This window comes from Pectinophora gossypiella, chromosome 22 (genome assembly GCF_024362695.1).
Source record: "Pectinophora gossypiella chromosome 22, ilPecGoss1.1, whole genome shotgun sequence".
In the NCBI taxonomy this organism is placed as follows: Eukaryota; Metazoa; Arthropoda; class Insecta; order Lepidoptera; family Gelechiidae; genus Pectinophora; species Pectinophora gossypiella.
In genome coordinates, this window is record NC_065425.1 from 7669403 (window position 1) to 7693078 (window position 23676).

At 39.3% G+C, this 23676-nt stretch overlaps 3 protein-coding genes across 3 annotated transcripts; 1 reads left to right on the top strand and 2 right to left on the bottom strand.

Annotated features, from left to right (window-relative positions):
• Window positions 1-282: 282 nt before the first annotated feature.
• LOC126377122 (insulin-like growth factor-binding protein complex acid labile subunit) lies at window positions 283-2676 on the bottom strand. Its single transcript, XM_050024797.1, has 2 exons — window positions 2604-2676; window positions 283-1572 (listed from the first exon to the last, which is right to left on the bottom strand). The coding sequence occupies exon 2, from the start codon at window positions 1570-1572 to the stop codon at window positions 325-327; it is 1248 nt and encodes a 415-aa protein (XP_049880754.1). The 5' UTR covers window positions 2604-2676; the 3' UTR covers window positions 283-324.
• An 11533-nt stretch (window positions 2677-14209) lies between these two features.
• LOC126377192 (uncharacterized) lies at window positions 14210-16151 on the bottom strand. Its single transcript, XM_050024887.1, has one exon. It carries the CDS (start codon window positions 15971-15973, stop codon window positions 15179-15181), a length of 795 nt encoding a protein of 264 aa, XP_049880844.1. The 5' UTR covers window positions 15974-16151; the 3' UTR covers window positions 14210-15178.
• A 5819-nt stretch (window positions 16152-21970) lies between these two features.
• Window positions 21971-23317, top strand: LOC126377196 (uncharacterized). The gene is made up of 3 exons (XM_050024892.1): window positions 21971-22186; window positions 22317-22727; window positions 22974-23317. The coding sequence occupies exons 1-3, from the start codon at window positions 21971-21973 to the stop codon at window positions 23106-23108; spliced, it is 762 nt and encodes a 253-aa protein (XP_049880849.1). The 3' UTR covers window positions 23109-23317.
• Window positions 23318-23676: the final 359 nt, after the last annotated feature.

Genomic DNA, 23676 nt, shown 5'->3' on the forward strand with positions numbered 1-23676 from the left:
ATTTATCGAACTTAGTTCATAAACTTTACACTAGAGGGCGTTGAAAAAATGAGTATCATTATCAAATGCCTTTTCGGGCACAAGTAGTTACAGTATACATACATTATTATAAGATTATAGCCTGTTTCACTAATTACTGATAAAATTCAGAGATTTTTTTTTAACAGATGATAAATACTACTATCAGACACTTAGCCGCCAGGTAGGGAATAGACACAATCTCACTGTTTTTAACCGACTTCAAAAAAGGAGGAGGTTCTCAATTCGGCTTAAACTATAGGCTTTCAGACTTAGCCACTGAAACAGGCTTTTATTAAAAATTAATTAACTTCTGTTATTATAGTACATATTTACGAACAGTCTATTGATATCCGGTTGTCTTTTGCACCGGAACTCCTTAGTAGTGACACACTCCTTATACTTGCCGTTGTATCTGTGACTGCTGTACTCAATCCTCATCGCTTTGGCTTCCTTCAGAATGTCTCTTAGACATGCGCACTGCCACGGGTTCCTATCAAAATTGAACCTATTCAACCCTGAATTTGATAGCTCCAAGATAAAGTTAACCGACAGGTAAGTAAACCTATTATTGCTAAGGTCCAAAGTCTTCAAAGCTGTTCCTCTGAAAGCCTTTACAGGTACGAATTCGATCTGGTTTTGTGACAAGTCCACCTCAGTTAATTTACGCAAGTCCTCGAATAGGGTGTCTGGTATTGACCTCAAGTTATTGCCTGATAAAACCACAGTCGTCAGCTTCGTTAGCGATCTAAAAACGTCTTTGTGAAGAAGTTCTATGGAATTTCCAGCGAAATTCAAAATTTCCAAGTTTATAAGGGCCTTGAACGTTGCCTGGTCTTCGATTTTCGAAATGTGATTATTTATAAGCATCAAATGTTTCATGGCTCGCAGGTTCGATGTGGTGGCAAACTTGGGTACTTCGTACAGGGAACATCCAGACAGATTTAGGAATCTCAGAATCCGGAAAGCGTGAAGAAGGTTATCAGCTGCCTCTGACATGTCACTTCCAGAAAAATCCATAAACGTTATAGCTGTGCTTCCGTCGAATATAAAAGGGTTTATATCTCTCCCTAAAAACGCATTACTGGATAGATCCAAATGTCCTAATCTGGTTAAGGCGTCGAATAACCCAAGTTGTATATCTACAAGTTTGTTTCCTTTCAAATCGAGCAGTTCTAACTTCTGTTTCTGATCGAATATACCCATAGGGAGTTCTGTAAGTAAATTGAATGCTAGGTTTAGATGTGTCACTTCAGGCGCGCCATCCAGGACGCCGAGCTTCAAATTTCTGAGTTTGTTGTTGGATAGATCCAAGTTTTTCAAGTGGAATAAGCCGTTGAAGGATTCCAGCTCGATTTTCGTGATCCTGCAGCTTTTTAGTATGACGGTTGTGGTCATATTATTGTCAGAAACGACTCCTCTCTTCAGGATGTTGTCCTGACCGCCGGCTGAACATGTTGTGGTGGCTGTCTCCTCCTCAAACTCGCATACTGGGAGGGCATCCACTCCTAGAATGATTGCTGTAACAACCGCTACTTGCCAGATGCGCTCCATCTGAAAATGACAGGACGTTTTTTAAATTTGAATGTGCCAAATATCGTGCTGAAGTGAAATACAATGTGTATTAATGATGTCACAGGCTATGCAGTCGCACGACATAATTTGTATGGATTTATCTTGAAGCGTGATAGTCGCGCGACAGCAGCGCCGCATCATCATCATCAGCCCATTAACGTCCCCACTGCTGGGGCACGGGCCTTCCCTATGGATGGATAGGGAGATCGGGCCTTAAACCATCACGCGGGCCCAGTGCGGATTGATGGTTATTAACGACTGCTAATGCAGCCGGGACCAACGGCTTAACGTGCCTTCCGAAGCACGGAGGAGCTCGAGATGAAAACTTTTTTTTTGTGGTCACCCATCCTATGACCGGCCTTTGCGAAAGTTGCTTTACTTCAACAATCGCAGGCCGAGCGCGTTAACCGCTGCGCCACCGAGCTCCTCATACCGCCGCATACAGCGCCGCATACACGCGACTAATTTAAAGGTGTTCTAACTGCTGTGTATATGCGATGTTGCCTGGAAGAAATTGTTGCATGAGCAATAAGGCCGCCAGTTGTGCATTTCGTATATTATTATTTATAATCAATAAAGCATATATTTATCTAATCTTTATCTGTAAGTATTTTGAATATACGACGAGTCATTAATACTACAAAATTACTATTTTTAAATGGCATGCCTGGTACAGTGGTTCTTTTCAATTTAATTTAATTTTAATAAATCAAATATATATTCAGTAGGGTCTGTAATGTCTACTATATTACTACTATTTCTGAATAAAACATAAAATAAAGAGTGAAAACAGAAAAGTAAAATTTAACAAAAATAAAATAATTAAACAAAACTATTAATAAAACAAATTATTTGCGGCGCATTGATTGGCATCTCCCCATTTGTCCGGACAAATAGTTAATGTCTATTTGCGGCAAATCTACAATAAGTCACGTCAAAAAAAAAGAAGGCGCTTTGTTTGTACCAGAATGTAGATGTGGATTATTATAATTATACTAAGCTATAAATACCTTGTGTAAATACCATGTATGTGATTCCTCTGAGTGTATTTTCTTCTTCTGTTTTAATGCGACGATTGGGTGTCGAGTCAAACATCAAACCATGTAGATACCTACTTAGATAACTACTTTAGGATTTGATGAATGTAAATTTAAAAAACAATACGATTATCAGAATGCGAAGATTTTCGGAATTATATCAACCTCTTATCACTAAACGGATCTGAATTATTGACGTTACAAAATTCATTTTTATAATTTGGAAACATGGCAACCTAACCTGTTTTGTTTGAGGAAATAATTTTCAAATACCTTTAAAGGATGAATTTATATATGGGTTACTAAGTCATTCACATTGTTCACTGGCAGAAAGATCTTTGAAGAAATAACATCATATACATCTAATATACATCAACACACGCCCATAACCCCTAATAACCGCCTCCGTGGTCCAGTGGTTGAGCGTTATGCTCATGATCCGGAGGTCTCGGGTTCGAATGCCGATGGGGAAATATCACAAAAAAATACTTTATGATCCCTAGTTTGGTTAGGAAATTACAGGCTGCTCACCTGATTGTCCGAAAGTAAGATGATCCGTGCTTCGGAAGGCACATTACGCCGTTCGTCCCATTTACTACTTACTGATGTAGGTAAGTAGTCGTTACACGAGTCATGTCAGGGGCCTTTGGCGGCTCAATAGTAACCCTGATGTGGTTGATGACCCACACGATAGAAGAAGTAACCCCTAATGGGGTGGGCAGAGCCACAAGTAATGAGAAGACGACTTGCAGCCAACATTGTTACGGAGTCCTAAGATGGATATGATAAACCATATCATTGCCACTGCAAGGGATCAGCCTATCGTCCATTAAAACAGTTCATCGTGCTAGAAAGGACACAATCCCCCCTGTCGGGTTTTACGACATGCCCGCAAAGACGAGCAACTGATCGTTTTATATATGTTTCTTTCTTTGTTTCTTTAATATTCCGAACACAATCCTGCTTGACAACCAGCAGTGATTATGCTATAATGTGCAAAACGGTAAAGTCATCATTAACACACTTTGGTAAGTCCTTGAACAACTTACATGCAGTATTATCAAAATATTTACCGAAGTGCAGAGTTACTGACCGGAGAAGATTTTCTCCGAATATTTTTTTCTCCTTATAGGGAAAACCGCGCAAGCGCAAGTGTTTTTTGCTAATAAAACCGCGCAATAGACGCACTAGTTTGATAAAACATAAGCTCACGACTATATCCTTATTGGGTAGACAGAGGTACTTCCATCACAAGATGAACTAAGTACCCACGTCTCACCGAGCTTTCTAGTCTCATTGTCACGCATGCAATAAACATACAAATATTACGGAGCGGTTGAGATGTAATAAGTGTTCAAAGTATTATCATTACGCATGTTTGAATATGACCAGGGAGTATTTCAATACTGAGAGACATAATCTGGATCGCAACTGGAACTGTCCCGACTGTACAATCCATATACGAAAACCAAGAAATGATGACACGCCGATTAGACAGCCTAACTCAGTACCATCAGTGCGTGAATCACCGGCGTTTCTAAGTGGCTACATAAACAATACGACAGTCACCATAACACCCTCTGGAAGCGATTTAGCTGTTGACTCTGCTTCTTGCCTAAATAGCTCTTGCTCTTTTAAGAATGTGACCATACGGGAAAGGTCTAGGACGCATCGACTGGATTTGTCTTTATCTCCAGAGCCTCAGTTCGGCGTGAACGCTTCAAAGAATACACTTCAAACCGACGAAGAGTGTACAAAAAATACCAATACGTGCGCCGGAGTCACCTCTATAAGCACCGGAGCCGCCTCTGTACACGCCGGAGTATCAGAAATCCTGAGTGAACTCACATCCTTTCGCAATCAGGTCATGAATATACTAGCCAGAAAAGAAGACCAACTGAATAGCCTCGAGAGCACAATAAAAACGTTGAGAAGTGAAGTATTGGCTATGCATGCTAAGTACGACCTACTTGCGAAAGGCCTTAAGAGCATTGACTCTAAGTCTAGCATAAATGATAGAAAATCTGAGCCCAAATCCTTCGTTACTTTACCACCTATAGTCTCCGAAAAAACGGACGAACGTACCTCCATTACAACTAAAGTTTTGTCAAACCAGCAGCCCACCTGCGCAGGTATTACCAAGGCGTCCGGTACGACCCCGCCGTTAAGCAAGGGGACAGGGAATAGAAATATTGGCCGTATCGAGCGAACTGAAACCTGTAACACTTCAAGTGACATCAGAAGCGCAAATTCACACAGACATGTCACAGTTACGAAGCAGACAGGAGCCAACCAACTTGCTGCCCCCACAACACCGTATGTCCCAAGCCCAACCTCACCTGCTACGACGGTGACCTTGACAACCAATCAATCCACTAGCGAACATATAACATCTGCGAAACGTCAACGGCAGTCAAGGCGCTCTGTAGTTATCAGAGCTACTGGTGAACCAGATTCCAACCTGCTGACTATGGAGCCTGTCAAATATATTCACGCATGGAACTTCCACCCATCTATGAATGAAGATAATATTCTTTCTTACATGAAGAAGAAGGCCCCCGACGCAGATTACACCGTAAGGAGGCCGGATCCAGTTCACGTTGCTCACAATTGCTTTATCTTATGCGTACCTATATGTAAATTTGAATATTTCCTATCGCCCACCAATTGGCCCAAAAATGTCACCATCCAGGAGTGGTATACATTCAAGCGGAAGCCCATCAATAATGGAAATAAAAAATTTTTTCGCAAGCAGAAAGAAGAAGCCAGCAGCGACAAAAACGGTCTGCATATACCACCAGAATGTCAGAGGCATTAAAGGAAAACTACCAATAATCAAGTATGGTATTGCAGCCCTGCCGCACCAGCTAATTGCCTTAACCGAAACTAAACTAAACGACTCAGTTTATGACACCGAGCTCATACCACCAGGTTTATCCGTCATCCGAAGCGAGCGTCGCGATCGTGGTGGTGGAGGCGTGCTAATTGCTGCGAAGCACGCATTCACACTCCGCCCTGTTAACTGCGGTATTGACTCCGATGAATTTCTTTGCGCTTATGTGACCAACGGTACTCTATCTTTGCTGTTTTGCGTGGTATATATCGCGCCTTCAGCCCCTGAAAGGAGCTATTATTCACTTTTCGATTGTATCGAAAATCTAACAAATTCTTCCAATACACCTATTATGATCGTGGGAGACTTCAATCTGTATTCCACCACTGTCCGTGTGCGTCGCGATTTTGAGGCATTTTTGTTTGCCTGTGATCTAACACAAAATAATACTATTAAAAACAGAAAGGATCGCTTGCTGGATTTGGTTCTGACCAGTCCTGAATTGTCGCAAATCGAGATCACGAAGATCCAAAGTGGGCTTGTTTCGAGCGAAGTTCACCACGAACCCTTGGAGATCACCGTTTGTCTCCAGACCTCTCGGGGCGAGTTCCGCTCTAATAATAGTCTAGGTAAGCCTTTTCATAACTATCGCAAGGCCAACTTCCCCCTTCTTTACAGCAAACTTTTGCACACTGACTGGTCACCGTTATACACCGTCACTGACCCTGAGGTAGCTGCAGATCTTCTTTATAATATTGTGAACAAAGCTATCGGAGAGACTGTCCCGCTAAAAACTAAAACCGGGGACAGTGCCCGGTACCCACCTTCGTTCACTCCTGAAATAATCAATCTCAACGAGCTTAAAAACTGGTATCATAAGCTGTTCAAAGAACGGGATTGCCAGCTCTCTTATGCCTTGTTTTCATACTACAGAAAACAAGTTTCGCATAAGATTGAAGATGAATATCGGAGGCATCTTAATAGAATTCAGACCCATATTATTGCTGATCCTGCAAGATTCTGGTCGTTTGTGAGGGGAAACAGGCGGTCTGCTGCTCCGGCCACTTTCGGTGATATGAGCGTACCAGAGATCGCAGAAGCCTTCGCTGAATTTTTCAAAAGTGTGTTTCTACCATCCTCCCCTTGTCTTAGCGTACCCGATGCATGTCTGGCTGCAGCCCGTCATCCTCATCCAAACCAGAACCATATTACTATGAATCGGATCAGCGAGGACGATGTGCGTCGCGCCATCAAAAAACTCAAGCCAAAACTTACTAAGGGCCCCGATGCAGTGCCACAACTTATAGTTAGAGACTGTTGCGAGATTTTTATCAGACCCTTGCAGCACATCTTTAATATCGCACTCAAGGAAGGTGTATTTCCTGCCAAATGGAAATCCTCCAAAGTCGTCCCTATACACAAGACTGGCTCGAAGTCTGATATAAAGAACTACCGGCCTATTGCTGTTTTGCCGGTATTCGGGAAAGTGTTCGAGACGGCTTTGTATAACGGTATCTACCACCAGCTTGGAGGATGGTTCTGCCCGGAGCAGCACGGTTTCTTGCCCAAGCGCTCCACCTCTTCTAATCTTGTCTGTGTTACCACGCTAGTGTCACACCATCTTGACCATGCCGGCCAGGTCGATATAGCCTACTTCGACTATAAAAAGGCTTTTGACCGAGTCAACAACGACACCTTGTTGGAGAAGTTGGCTGTCGCCGGATTCTCTACGGACCTATTGTATTTCTTTTCAAATTATCTCTCGGGCCGAATGCAATCTGTACTATATGATAACTACAACTCAGCACCCTATCCAGTGACTTCCGGCATTGGTCAGGGTAGTTCGCTTGGTCCGCTACTGTTTCTGATTCTCATCAATGACCTTCCCTCCTCTGTTCAACACGCAACATGTCTAATGTATGCGGACGACATAAAATTGGCTTTGCCCATTGAAGGCGCCTCTAGCGCTGCTCTCCTACAATCAGATATTGACGGCGTCGTGGAGTGGAGCAACCGCAACAACCTCGAACTTAATCTCGCTAAATGCGCTCTGATGACTTTCACTCGAAAACGCTGTCCTGTACATGCCCAATATAAAATTGGCAGCGAGGTATTGGGGAGAGTGAACCTAATGCGGGATCTGGGAACTTCGTTCGATCCAGAGTTAACATTCGCTCCACACGTTGATGAACTCTGTAAAGCGGCTAGAAGAAGTCTGGGCTTTATTATGCGGCAATGCAAGCATTTTACTAAGCGGCAAGCGATCTGCGCATTATATAACGCCTATGTGCGCAGCAAACTTGAGACGAACTGCATTGTATGGAATCCGCAATATGCTGATCGCGCCCTGACTGTGGAGCGAATACAAAAATCGTTTTTGCGTTTTCTGTATAAGAAAATGTATCACTATTACCCGCACCTATTTCCTACCTCGTTCATACTCGGCATGGTGGAGTACAAATCCCTAGCAGTAAGACGTGATCTCTTTCTATTGAAATTCTTTTTTCAACTTCTACGGGGTGTAATATGTCTTCCCAGTCAACTAAAACTGTTTGGTATTAGTGTTCCTACCATTTCTCATCAACGACTGCGGCCCCGTAAAAATCCACTGTTTGTTCTGCCTAGAACGCGAACAGAGGCGCAGGGACATTCACCACTATACCGAGCGGTCACCCTCTTGAACATTCTCGGTCTGGACCACTCAGTGGACGTGTTCTTTGACACAGAGTCGCATTTCCTGGCAGTTGCTAGCCGTTACTTGGAGTCTAAGGCGCTCCCTAGTTCTGCTCCTGTTTAAGGGCGCATAACATCTTTTGACCATTATATAAATTAGCATATTTTTAAATTAAGCATCTTAATGAAGTTGAAATTGTTTGCATGTTTGGTATATACTGTAAGTGTAAGCATTGACTGATAAATAAATAAATAAATAAATAAAAATAAATAAATCCAGATAAATATGGTCCTAATTTTTACCCGGATTAAACGAAATCTACATAAAATAACAAAAATAACCGAGCAAAAAACCTACCAGAATTTGATATAAAATACAATGGAAGCGTCTACATACGTCTACGGACATAATGGCCCCGATTCCTGCAGACACCGCCTAATTTTATTTTAAGTTATATCCGTCATTTTCATATCCGTCGAAAAGAAAAGGGACGGATGATTCACAGCTCTTAATTTTAGGAAGAATGAGTAAATGAATGAATAACCCGGGCGAATCAAAAGGTACGTCGCTGGTATGCAATCCGTTTGACGTGCTGTCTACTTAACTGTGTCGGTAATTGTCGGACGTAAAATTTTTAGACGGTTGGTTTAGATTTGTGCTTAAAATTGACGTGTGTTCCATAAATTTTATGCTTGTCGATTACCCGTCCCTTTCCTTTTCGGCGGATAAGAAAATGACAGATATAACTTAAAATAAAATTAGATGGTATTTACAGGAATTAGCACCATTAGTCCTGTTATAGTATACAATTATTGTCACCTGACCAAGCATTTGTTTCTACGTTACTTATTGTATATTTCCCGCAAATGGCATGAACATAACATAACATAAACGAACACTTTATTGCACACACAGGAAATACAAAATACAAAACAAAAGAGAAATAGAAAAGTCCAATAGGCGGCCTTATTGCTAAGTAGCAATCTCCAGGCAGCCTTTGAGTATAGGAGATATTTAACATTATGTAATATAGCGGTATAGTGCAGTATAGGAATGCACTAATGACCGGGCAAAACCGACCAAATAGTTATAATGCCATTTGAGGCAAACAAAAAAATACATCTTGTCATCGTAATCACAATACTTAATATTAAAATTGAAATAAACAATACATACCTTAGTTTTGCAAACAATTTATCATCGAAGCGTCCGAATAAAATCCACAAACACGTTTTCCTCCAAAAGTACCCTTTATACAATCAACATAAAATCACTATTAAAAAAGGACAATATTCGGCGAATTTATTTAAAAATTTGCACAAAACATCTTAACAGAAAACACGTCTGGTTTCTCGCGTATATGGTAGTAAAGGCAAAGATGTTCTTATGGTCAGCAAACCTACCCAACTGGTCGCTGATACCTTACTAAGATACTATAAGGAAACTCCGTCAATATATTTTTCATCTAAATATACATAATAATACGATTTAAGAACTATAAAAGTTGTCTGTGCCAAAATGTTGGCAGGTATTACTTGTGGAAATCGAATATTTCATGTTTGCAAAATAATAACGCTTAACGCAAATTAATTGCCTAAAACTTGTTTAGAACGACGCATATGTGCATTTTTGGTGCATTCATTTATTGTGATTTTATATGTATGTTGGGTTGAAAATATCCATAAATACACTTCTCATCAAAAAAATCGAAACACTTCCGTTTTCATTGTTTCTGTCCGAATTTAACACAAAAAAGAATTCATACGATGAAAAAAAATACATAAATGTATAGCTGGCAGTTTGGCCATTACAGTAATAAGCGAAAATTCTAAATTCAAAATTAGAATTTCATTTGTTTATCTTATAAACGAAATGAATCACTGTTTTGAGACAAATGTGTGTTTAGGGTTGGAGTACATTTAGCGTTTAAAAACTAAAAATTGGCGCCTATCCTTAAACTTTTTGTTTTTTATTTCAATACTGTGACTTTGGGACGTCTGAAAAAAGGTTTTTTTTCTAAAACGTATGGATACTTCGCCCACAGAAGCCGCCCAAATTGTGGCATTGCTGGATTCTGGCCTTAGTCAGCGTGTTGTGGCTGCAAGACTGCATCTAAGCCTGTCATCTGTTCATAGAGTCTATAAACGTTATCGGGAGACTGGTTTGTTCACGCGCCGTTCAGGATCTGGCAGGAATCGGGTCACTTCTGAGCGAGATGATCGATTTATTGTAACAACTTCTTTAATAAATCGACGCCTTAACGCTTTTCAACTGCAGCAGCGGCTTCGTGTTGTACGAAGGGTGGCTGTAAGTGACTCTACAATTAGAAGAAGGTTGAAGGATCGTGGACTGGTACCGCATAAGCCAGCAAATGGGCCGAAATTAACTGCAGACCATCGAAGAGCGCGCCTTAACTTTGCAACACCTAAATTGGTCATACCTACAGTGGAGCAAAGTTCTCTTTTCTGATGAGTGTAAAATTATGCTGTATGGTAACGACGGAAGGAACAAGGTCTACAGAAGAGACGGAGAACGCTATGCACAATGCTGCATTGAAGAAAAGGTCAGCTATGGTGGCGGTTCGTGGACGGTTTGGGGAGGAATCAGCGCCGACGGTAAGACAGAGCTTGCTTTCGTGTCTGGGCCACGTCTGCCTGCACTAAACTGTCATCGGTACGTCGAAGAGTGTCTCGAGCCTCATGTGATGCCCTATGCACATTTTATTGGCAACGGCTTCATATTCATGCACGACAATGCTAGGGCTCACACCGCGGGCGTCGTACGAGATTATCTTAACGAAGTCGATATCTCTATTATGGAATGGCCAGCAAGAAGCCCGGACATGAATCCCATTGAACATCTGTGGGATGAATTAAAGAGACGAATTCGAGCAAGAGATCCTGCCCCAGAAACACTTAGCCAGCTGCAAGATGCAATCCAAGAGGAATGGGACAATATACCACAGCATGTGATCGTGACTCTCATCCGATCGATGAAGAACCGTATGGAAGCAGTAATTAGAGCTCGGGGAGGGAATACAAGTTATTAAATAAACGTTTTTTAGCTTTTTTTTTTCATTTACGTGTGTTGTTTTATCCATTTCCTTTATACTCCATACGGAATAAAAATGACTCATTTAACAAAATACGAAACCTATGAAAAATTCATTTAAATTTAGAACATTAACATTAAGATTTGATAAGCTCATATTACTCACTATTAAACGACATTTAACATTTATTCCTAAATGTACACATTTTTCTGATAATCCTGACAAAACGTAAACTTGCAAGGTGTTTCGATTTTTTTGATGAGAAGTGTATATATTTAAATGACTTTTATTGGATTTGTGACTAACCCGAATGATGATATTATAAACTAACTCAAATGTAGGCCGCAGCACTGTTGAGTGTTTAATAAGGATGAATTTACGGAAAAAAAGCAATCAGTTGGAAAAAGGCGGTTTTTATTAAAAATAAGTTCGTCTCCTCATTAGGTTTCAAAATAAATTATGAAATATTAATTATTAAATTACTACAAGTTTAAAATAAGTACCATTTTTTTTTTCTATTTAATTTATTTATTAACTTTAATTAAGGAAAACGCAAAAATATGTTCGGTATTTGCTCCCGGTTTTCTATGATGTCACGGCGTACGTTTTCATAGAAATTCCATAGTAAGTACTTAAGTAATTTATTGTTTGGTCGTTTAGTATCGAAGGACGTAATATACGATTCCGACGACCCGATTACTCTATCCATAGAGGCAGCCAATCAGCTCACGACACCAAACACTTCAGGACCCCGATACCGACCCCGCCGGCGTGGTCGATGATTTCCCTCAATCAACGCTTATCGCTATCGAAAAAAAATAAGTCGTTTAGTAAAAAGTAAAATAAAAAAAATGTTTATTTGCTTTAAAGGTATCTTTTGCTTTAAAAGTTTTTTTTTTTTTTGAATACATAGAAACTACATAATAAAGGGAAACTTGTGTTCATAATAACATAACATAAGCTTACGACTAAATCCCAATTGGGGTAGTCACAGGTACACCCATCGCAAGGTGAACTAAGTAGTACAGTCATGAGCAATGTCATGTACCCACTTTAGAACCCTGTCGCATTATTATATTTGACATTTAATGAGACTTACGGTTTAATTTGTCAAAAAAGCTAATGTGACATGGTTTCAAAGTGTATACCATATTAGTACTCGTGACCGTACCCACACCTGACCGAGCTATTTCTTTTTCGTTTTTCTTGAACTTGTTCAATAGGTTAGGGATTATTTGTGTGTATAAGTAGAATTAGCGAAGAGTGTCGCGAGCAATTGCTTGTTAAATTATAACAGGAAAACAGACCAAGTTGGTACTTGTTGTAAATTCTTATCTGCGACGAATAGGTTCTAATTATTTGATAAACAAAAACAAATCAATCTTTGACATTTGTCTTTTGACTTTAGCTACTATAAACATTATACTGATCAGCACTAAACCGTTTCTAATTCTACAAACGTATTATTTATTATCCGTCAAATTAGTAAAGTCAATAAATTGGAACCTACTAACTTACTTGCAATATAAATAAATACTTCTCTTTGAGGTGTATTTCTCATCACACAACATAAACAGCCTACATACGTCCCACTGCTGGGCACAGGCCTCCTCTCAATCAACCGGAGGGGATATGGAGCATACTCCACCACGCTGCTCCACTGCGGATTGGTAAAGGTGTTTTTACGGCTAATAGCCGGGACCAACAGCTTGACGTGCCCTCCGAAGCACGGAATCATCTTACTTTGTCAAACAATCGGGTGATTCAAGCCTGAAAAGTCCTTACCAAACAATGGACAGTCTCACAAAGTGATTTCGACCATGTCCCCATCGGGAATCAAACCCGGACCTCCAGATCGTGAGCCTGACGCTCTAACCACTAGACCACGGAGGCTGTTAATTTTTCATCACATCACATCACTAATTTAAGAGACACGCTCAACATTACTCATTTAAAATCACATTCCCGATAAATGCGTTCCAGAGGTATGTGACCTAACCTGTATTGGACTGGTTTTCCCTTCGGGTTGGAAGGTCAGACAGGCAGTCGCTTCTTTAAAAAACCAGACCTGTCAAATCTTCAGGTTAGGTAAGCGAACCCTATGAAAACGGGATAACGCTAGGGAGATAATAAATCAAGTTTTTTAAGCACTATCCTGTCTTTGGAAAGTCGGAGAGAACATCATGATCAAGTGTTTCTATATAAAATATTAAAAATACAATTGATTTTCCAAAATTACAACTGATTTAAATTACTTTAAAACAATATTTACATGTATTCATTTTAAGTAGAAGCAATTCGCTACCTCTCTAGCTAAGTTAATGACCCATTAATGAATCATTAATTATTAACTTGATATCGCTCATAAACATTAACGGGTTTATGAGCCCTAAATTGACATATTATCATTTTTTACTTACATAATATATACATACATAAACTCACGCCTATTTCCCATGAGGGTAAGCAGAGACTGTGGAAATTCATTTGCTTCGATCCTGACACTCTTGCTTCCTTCTTTTGTTTTCGAGCTTTTTATTTTTTTACTTAACTTGTTGTAATTTTACTTCGAATAGTAGTTTTGCCTCCACCATCCCAATCGATCCCCTTCTGGTTGTTTAAGGGGTGAGCAGAGCCGAGCAACCACCATGCTGGTACATATCCGGTTAGTGGAACTGTTTGGGCGAATTAGCCCTAAAACTGCCCATTTGGCGAATTTTTAAAACAAGTAAAGAACATAATGAAAACCCAAATATACCATAAACACGACTATATCCCAACTGGGGTAGTCAGGGGTACATCTATCGCAAGATGAACTAAGTACTCACATACCGAGCTTTCTGTTAGACCGACGTGATAGGTGGTGAGCCGTATCAACGTCTATAATGGTCGAGCCAACTGTGTTAGTGAAAACTGTACTTAAGATAAAGTATAATAAAAAAAAACACAAAAGTAATCATTAAAACGTTACAATCTATTTATCTACCTTTGATTTGACTACTTACTAATGAAATTCCCTTACACCCACTTGCACCCACATTATAGTAACTTGTGCCTTGTTAAGTTCGTTTAACAAATTCTAAAACCTTGTGACTGATATTGGTCAATAGAGCAAGGTCTATTATTTATTATCTTCAAGCTATACTCCTACCGGGGTAGACCAAGAGATGGTGAACTCTACTTTTAAGATTGAAACTTTAGTATTATATTGTTTAATACTTAAGTATTTATTACACTTCATTTCAAGCACAAATCATTTACATTAATTTAAATAAGTTCCCACTAATAACTACTAAAAATAACATAACAAAGCATCACGCCTACATACCCGAAGGGGTAGGCCGACTTGTATGGTATTCACTACACACAATGCCCACGCACTCAATGCCCGTTATGTTTAAGTCGTATTTAATTGGACTAATCTTGGAAACCATAATAATCAAAATAAATATAAATAAAAAAGTAAATAAGGTGCGAAATAAGAATGAATTTATGTAGGTATGTCTTAGCGACTCAAAATAATAAGAAAAATATCTTAAGATGGAAGAGTCAAAAAACCTAAATCATTCTTCTTTTTAGGTTGTGAGGTGGATTACCAACCCCATCGACCCTGTTGTCAGGGTTACTATTGAGCCGCCAAAGGCCCCTGAGTTTTTTTTTTTTTGACGTGACTTATTGTAGATTTGCCGCAGATGGCATTAACTACTTGGCCGGAAGGCCCCTAAGAAAACCTAAATCACAATCATTAAAACACTGTTTTACACTTGTGTAAACATACAGCTGCAAACACTCAGACTAAAAACCTAATAATGATCATGGATACTAAAATGTAAGCAGTAAGTGAATGAATGATTTCCGACAATCATTAACATTATAAACATTGACAATCACAATTATTTCATAATACAATTATGTTCCCACAAATCATCTTCGTAGCGATATAGCTTAATAAAAAATTAACATAACACCATATTATTATAATAACATAGTCAATTGCTGACATCACTACGTTTATCCTCTTGTGTACCTGCGCTTACGTCATCTTCGACAACATCGTCTTGCGTATCATTTGAAGTATTAAAATCCACTGAACTGTCTGCACTATCTTTAGCAGTTAAATCATTTTCTTCAGAAACATTCCTTGTAATGTCAAGTTCGCTTTTCAACCTCTGTATCGCTTGCACCACTTCATTTTGGAAATTCATATTCAACTTGTACAGTTGTTCAGAATGCTCCCTTTCCCTTCGTGATTCGTTCCTCAAATGTGTATCTTTAAACTTTTCAAATTCAGTCATTATCCGAACTTTGGACTCATAAACATGTTGCACCATAGACACTAGAGTGAAAAGCTTTTCTATTACCTTTTCCTTAACTTCTTTGGAAATGTTCGGGTCCGATTCTAAGTCAGATTTTGCGTCGAGAGCCAAATCGTTTGCTGATGATGGAAAACCGAGCAAAGATTTCGATCCATTCGCGCCGTTGCTACCTCTAGGTGGCGTTGGACTTTTAGATTCAGTCGGTTTATTCTTATTTGCATTATTCTTCACTGTAAACGCACCATGACTCACGACTTCGGTAAACACTCCCGAACTTGGTTTATTCGCCTGGTACTCCGCTGTCTTCTTGTTCACCTTCTGCATCAGCTCACTTTGCTTCTCCTTCTGCTTTTCGTAATGTGTCTTCTCTAACTTCTCTTCGTGGACTACTTTTACTTCTTGCTGGTTCTGCGCTTTGAACGGGCTGCCGGCGCGGTTGGAGAAATTGGTCACTGTCAATTTCGACATGTCTGATTCCCTTCTCCTTATTTGGTTAAGACGATTATGGTATGGAAATTGAAAAATTATGTCACTGAACTAAATTTAGCGGGTACTGTCCACTCGGTCCGATGACGGTGTTAGAACTAAGTTGGTTGATGAAGTATTGAATGCCACCGAACCAAGTGTGGGCTCGAACCTTACTTTTGGCTCGGAGCTTCCTAGGCGTGGCAATGAATTTATTATGAGAACAGAGCGTAGGTTTGTGCAGTTTGCATTGAGCTTGTTGACTTTGGCATACCAAGTTATTTGATCAACTGGATTTTAATGATTACTGATTAGATAGCAAAGTGACGTAAGATTTTTCTGCAAGCGTTTCGTCGAATCATACTTTGGCAATTACTCAACACATATTTTTGATTCTACAATATTTTATTCTGCTTATGATGATGAACATATTGATCTCAGAATGTTAGGAACTTAGGATGCAGATTTAAGGGTGTTGGGACCCTCTATAATTACTTCACCATTTGGTGATCGAAATATTTTTTTTTGTCATAGATAAACTAAGCTAAATGAGCTTTACACCTTTTTGCCACTACCTACTTGAAGGTCTAGAGAACCTACAAGCAATAAAAAATATAAACCCTTCCTATTTTCTTCAGGTTTACTCTGGGTCCGAAGCTATTGACAACTTCCTATTTAAATGTTCTTATTAATAGAAACTACATATAAAAAAAGTTTTGTAAAATATTATTTACGCTTATTTGTAACATAAAATACAGAAATTTTGTAAATACTTTTGTATTGGAATGTGTATTTAAATAATAATTTAAAGAAAATACATTATAAAATGAAGCCTGAGAAATAATGATAAATGAGAAAAGGACTAATTTATTAAATTCAAAATTCAAAAATATTTATGTTTTTAAATTGGCTTACAAATTTAGCGCTTTTTGAACGTCAAAAATTAAATTACATATTATGTAACTAGCTGTAAATCTACTATCATATCGAAATCTGTAACGCTGAGGGAAATACGTGGCCAGAAAACCTCCCAGCACAGGGCCCTTTTTACCGACTTCAAAAAAGGAGGAGGTTCTCAATTCGACCGTATATTTTTTTTTTTTTTTTTTTTTTTTTTTTTTTTATGTTTGTTCGGGCATATCTTCGTCGTATATGAACCGATTTTGATAATTCTTTTTTTGTTTGAAAGGAGATATACCCAAGGGGGTCCCATGTCAAGGAAGTCAGGATCTGATGATGGAAGACCAGAGAAATCGAGGGGAATTTTTAAAAATCGTAGGAGCGACTAGTGCGTTTGTAAAGTCATATTGATCGAATCGATCTTTAGGCTTCGGGAAAACTTCCCGGCCTTCGAAAACTGGTCAGCATCAGGGAGATACCCTATGGCCTGGCAAAACTATACAACCTGGAGCAATTTTTCTTTCACGAAACGTATTTAAATCTTGATCAAATCCAATCGCCGGTGCAAAAAAACAAAATGGCGGAAAAAAAAGATGGCCGCCATACAAAATTTTGTCGATTTTGGAAGAAGCCCGTTTGGGTAAAACTAATGTATGGGGCGCTTACTCAAAACGTCATGTAGAGTACGGAAATACTTTCTGATCACCAAAAACTGCTCCGCATCAGAGAGATACTCTACGGCCTGGCAAAACTATCGCACGTGAACCAATATTTCTTTCAGAGCACTTATTTAAATCTTGGTCAAATTCCATAGCGCGTAAAAAAAAAACAAAATGGCGGAAAAACAAGATGGCCGCCATACACAATTTTGTTTTTTCAGAAAATGTCTCGGGATATAAAATATATATCGGGGTTGTGGTCGGATCGTCATGTTAAGTATGGAAATACTTTCCGATTTTCGAAAACTGCTCCGCATCAGGGTGACACCCTACGGCCTGGCGAAACTATCACACCTGAACCAATTTTTCTTTCACGAAACCTATTTAAATCTTGGTCGAATTTAATGGCCGGTGAAAAAAATACAAAATGGCGAAAAAACAAGATGGCCGCCATACAAAATTTTGTTTTTCCAGAAAATGTCTTGGGGGTAAAAATGATGTATAGGCGTGTGATCGGAACGTCATCTTTGAAAACTGCTCCCAATCAGGGAGACATCCTACGGCCTGGCAAACCTATTGCACCTGGATTTTGTTTGTTTCCACGACACCCATTTTAATCTTGGTCAAATTCTGTCGCCGGTGAAAAAGAACAAAGTGGCGGAAAAACAAGATGGCCGCCATACGAAGAGGGACAGTTTCGAATAAACAGGACACGCGAGCTGCTTTAGCAGCGAGCGAACCACGCGAAATCTACTGTATCTATATGTATGCGTGAGTGTGTATGATAGCAGCTTCCACTGACAACCACATGTGTGTATGTACACATACACATGTGTGTGTGTGTGTGTGTGCGTGTGTGTGCGCGTGTGTGTGTGTGTGTGTGCGTGTGTGTGTGTGTGTGTGCGTGTGTACGTGCGCGTGTGCTCCTGTGCGTTAGCGCGTGTGTGAGTGTGTGTGTGTGTGTAAACATGTTCATCAATAATAATTGTGATCACTACTAATAATATATTATATTATTATATATGGATATAAATCAGAAAATCTGTCTGTCTGCATCCTTGCTCGGTCTAACCATCACTTAAAATCGTAAAATAAAATAAAATTTTTAACAAAAAAAAACCGACTTCAAACGCAAAACTAAAAAGCAATAAATAAATTTACTTCGCACAAAGTAATTAGTACGTATTTTCAATTAGTTAATTATTTTATAATTCTGAAGTCGGTGCCAAGTAAATGCTACAACAACCCTACTACAATATCAAATTACTATGTACACACAATATTGTTTAATACCTATATCAAAGCAATTACAAAACAATGTCAAACAAAAAATTACAAAACAATCAGTATTGAAAAATATATGAATCGGTACTTCGTTGTAGCATTTCCTTGGCACCGGCTTCAGATTTATAAAATAATTAACTAATTGAAAATACGTACTAATTACTTTGTGCGAAGTAAATTTATTTATTGCTTTTTAGTTTTGCGTTTGAAGTCGGTTTTTTTTTGTTAAAAATTTTTACGTTTTACACTTGATCCGCTATACGTACGCCATCTAGGTAACGGATAGGAACTAGACTAGGGTCCCTATACCCTTAAGTACTTACTAATACTAACTACCTAATGACGCTGTAAGTATGCTCTGAGTGCCCTAAAGTTGTTTCGGGTAGTTGGTTTATTGTGTACATGTAAATTACTAAATCAATCATCATTAATCGTATTCCAAACTTAGGGTGGTATTAATAAACTAATCTCAGCTGAGACTACCCTCAAGATCATGCTCAAGTCTCTGTTTTTATATGAGAACTGATCTTAAGGGCAGTCTCGAAGCTGAGATTAGTTTATTAATATCACCCTCAGAAGCTTTAACTTCATTTTTTATTTCCTAGTTACATAAAAGAAAGCCGTCAAGCCCAACGGAGCTCTTTATAATTAAAAAATTCAAGCCCAAATAGGCAGTACTTTCCCTCTAGCGGAACTGTCACATATGGCGACAAGATTAGTATTCGATGCGTACGCGCACGACCAATAATAATAGAATGTGGACGCCGTTAACTAGGGCCACTGGGTGCGGATATTGCTGGGTACATTTTATTAATTGTCAATCTTTCAATCAATCAATCAATAATACTTTATTGCACAACGACATATTATACAAAGGACATAAACATACGAATAAAAACATAAGCACAATAGGCGGCCTTATTGCTAAACAGCAATTTATGCCAGGCAACCTTAGGGTGAAAGAAGTTTATGCATTGGAGCACGGAGAACATATTTGAAAGAAATAATCGACCCTAGTGCGTCGATATCAATAAGCGCCAAATGAGGTTTATTATTGCGCATAATTTGAATCGTCAGTTGCATGTCAAAGACGATTAGTAAAACACAAATATCATAAAAAGGCCACATACGTCCCACAACTGGGCGCAGGCCTCCCCTCAATCAACCACAGGGGGAGTAGAACACAACTACCTCTAAAGTTATCCGACTGAACACTACTTCGATGACCAAGCTAATGGAATGGCTACACTACACAAGTCATCGTTAAGTGCAAAGTAGTCAAGAGTACACATTACCTTGTACAGTCATGAGCAATATAATGTACCCACTTTAGGACTCTGTCGCACTAACATATTTGACATTTAGTGAGACTTACAGTTCAATTTGTCAAAAAAGTTAATGTGACATGGTACCAAAGTGTATACATATTAATGTTCGTGACCGTACTTAGGTAAGTACATCATTACACAAATAAAAAAAGAGCTAGGCACAACAAGGAAGAAAGAACAACAAGCCCTGAACTACTGCAATTCACAAAAGGTCGTTTCCCAAATTGATCCAACAGGGAGTATAACCTGGGACATTTGGTGTCTATGTCTAGTTGTTACACTATAGCAGACCTCATCTCTGTGTGCCTTCTCTTCTATCGTGTGGGTTGTGAGGTGGATTACCAACCCCATCAACCCTGGTGTCAGGGATACTATTGAGCCGCCAAAGGCCCCTGACATGGCTCATGTAACGACTACTAACTTACATCAGTAAGTAGTAGCCAGGATCAACGGCTTAACGTGCCTTCCGAAGCACGGATCATCTTACTTTCGGACAATCAGGTGATCAACCTGTGATGTCCTAAACAAACTAGGGATCACAAAGTGATTTTTGTGATATGTCACCACCGGGATTTCAACGCGGGACTTCCGGATCGTGAGGAACGCTCAAAGCATAGGACCACGGTGGCTGTTAAACGGAAGCGTCTTAACAAGTTTATATTTTTGTTCTATGGCGAATTTCTCGAAATACGCGGGGTTTAGCCGGAATTCGAGTTGTTAAGGTTGATTTTGGATACCTTCTGGTACATTATTGTTTCAACCAACAGAATCATGAGACATCTCAATCAAAGCGTCTTTGTGAGTTTATATTTTTGTTTAATGAAATTGAAGGTTTTCTTGGAGACAATTACATGGTGTAGAATGTGATTTTTCAAAAAAACGCTTGCGTGGGTTTTACTATAAGCCACAATATACGTAGTTTCTTCGTCTTTTTCGTTTCGTTTGCTAAAAAAACACAGGAACAACTATAAATAAAACATACAAAATTACAGAACAATAATAAATAGGATTGTGGCGGTTTCTGCACTAAGGACAGGTTATATATCGCAAGCGCCAGGATACGAGTTGTTATATACTTACGGATAAAATAATGAACACGCGGATCTTACCCATATAAAACATATTTTTTTGGTTCAACACATTTAATAACAACATCCACGATAATCATCTTAGCTAGCCAATTTAAAGCAAGTCATGCATCTTCTATCACAAAACACATCCATACACGCCATTGACATATTTACATCACTTAACAAAAAAACGCATAATGAATGAGACATTCTTCAAATAACTTGACATTGCTGATGTTATCTCGCGACGAGCAAGTTCAATGATAGCATTTAGAGGCGATTACGTATGCAAGGTGCGCAAACGCAACGCCCGCTCCTACATAACAAACACTCCGATGATTCTCACGTCGTACCTCTCTCTCGCACTTTGGTTAATCCACATCTGAGGGTAAGGGACAAAGGAACTGGATCAAGCGTCTTCAAATCAGGGTACGATGTCACAAACAACAGAAAAGGCTCTTGGAACGGCCCATTCTAAAACGTGCACTTCACTAATAAATCGCTCCAGACATACGTCGTTTCGACATTAGCATGCTGAAGAGGATTCGTATCAAATAGCTTTCCCTTACACTTCTAGCCACCTGGCACCAAAAGGTGGTAACTCCAAGCTTGGCTCGTACGATGAAAGACAATGCGTACCGGAACTACATACTTCGCTCTGAATTTGAAATAGCTGTATAAAAAGCGAAGAGTCCTTGTCGAAAGCATCACAACATTTGCAACCATCGTTCAGTGAACATCAGGAGGAGAGGAATCAAAATGGTGTCCAGTAAAGTGGTGTTTGTCGTGGCCCTGGCGATGTTCGGGAGCGCCGTGGCTCAACCTGCCAAAGCTGGGTTCTGGAAGGGAACCCCCATGGATGGTATGGTGGAAGAGATGAGGTCTGGCTGTGTCGAAGGATCTGACCCCACCGCCTGCATCAAATATAAGGTTATGTCTCTACTGGACTCCATTTTCAAGAAGGACACTTTCCAGGTTAGTGACAGTTCTTAAAAGTGATTTCGTTTTGGATTTCCTCGTTCAACATAAACATTAAAATCAAATTTTAATTCTAAATCTGGTAAAACTCCATCTTTTCCATTTTTCAAAATTTCGTTATCCTCAGATCTCCGAGGCCGTAGAAGTGACAAAGAACGGAGCCGGCAACGACGTCTCTGGCCGCTCTTCTGGTGACTTCTTCGACGCCGTCGAGAGCTACATCCAGTCCCATGACGTCACCTTCCAACTCCCCATTGCTGACACCAAGGTCACCGTCAGTCCCAGGAACTTGGATAGCGATGAACTCAGCCTGAACATCAAGTTTAACAAGGATGGTGCCCGTTCTGTTGGTGAAGCTCGCAAGGCCAAGCTTAAGAAAATCATCGTGCCTATTCTAGTGTTCGTGCTCCTCAAGGCCATGACCCTCATCCCCCTGGCTATCGGCGTCCTCGGATTGAAGGCCTGGAATGCCCTGCAGCTGTCATTCTTCTCCTTCGTGGTCTCTGTTGCGCTGGCTATCTTCCAGCTTTGCAAAAAGGTCAGTTGACTTCTTTTACTTTTTCAGTATTGATATCTCTGTCACAGTTTGTTAAGCTTTAAGATTTAAACACTTTATTTTCAACCTGCACTCGACTATTGCACACTGTTCACACAGCATAGTTAAATCATCTTTCGCACAGCACATTTAACTATTTCAACGATCAAAAACGGTAAATCTTTATGTTTATTGTGGACTAACCTTTCTTCACACCAACCCATGATCCTAACATTGTAGTTTACCCAGATCGCGGCCGACAACTCGCATCCGCAGATCGCTGCTCACGGCCCTTGGGACGCCGCGTACGCAGCCACCCGCCGCAGGAGAGAGGCTGAACCACAAGAAGCCGCCCAAGACTTGGCTTACAACGCTTACCAATAATTTCTCGCACTCGACCGAAAGACGTGACCACCACCGCCCGAAAAAAAGAAAATTTTAAAAACAAATATCTCCCACGCGAAAGTTCGAATTTGATTATTTTAAATTTCGAACGCGTGGAATGGACACAGACCAAATAGAAAATGGTTTCATTGAAACTAAACAAGTGTAAATACTATGTAATGCAACTTATTTATTAAAAAATAAAATGTGTGAGAGATCGTGTGATTGTGATGTGTGATTGTTAATTTATTTATTATTTTTGTTTTTAAATAAAATCATTCATAAAATTCGTTTCTGTTATTGCCTTCCTGTTAGAAATTATATCTACAACCAAAAAAGAAGACTAAAAAAAACAAAATAAAATAACATTTTATTTGTGTAAGTATGATTAAAGAACTACGCACCATAATAATAAAGACAATAATTTAATATAATAGTCGTGAGCTCGTATTATGTTATATTATTTATTTCAATAAATAGTCTAAAAAAATTTCAAGCAATCTTAATCAAAATCAATTATTATTTTATTTATTTAAAAAATATGATTTTAATTGAAAAAGAATACAAA

Bases quoted from the DNA above. Each gene is read 5' to 3' on its own strand.
- LOC126377122 (XM_050024797.1), bottom strand. From the start codon at position 1,572: ATGGAGCGCATCTGGCAAGTAGCGGTTGTTACAGCAATCATTCTAGGA.
- LOC126377192 (XM_050024887.1), bottom strand. From the start codon at position 15,973: ATGTCGAAATTGACAGTGACCAATTTCTCCAACCGCGCCGGCAGCCCG.
- LOC126377196 (XM_050024892.1), top strand. From the start codon at position 21,971: ATGGTGTCCAGTAAAGTGGTGTTTGTCGTGGCCCTGGCGATGTTCGGG. The intron at 22,187-22,316 runs GTTAGTGACAGT...CGTTATCCTCAG, and splicing joins TCAAGAAGGACACTTTCCAG to ATCTCCGAGGCCGTAGAAGT. The intron at 22,728-22,973 runs GTCAGTTGACTT...TAGTTTACCCAG, and splicing joins TCTTCCAGCTTTGCAAAAAG to ATCGCGGCCGACAACTCGCA.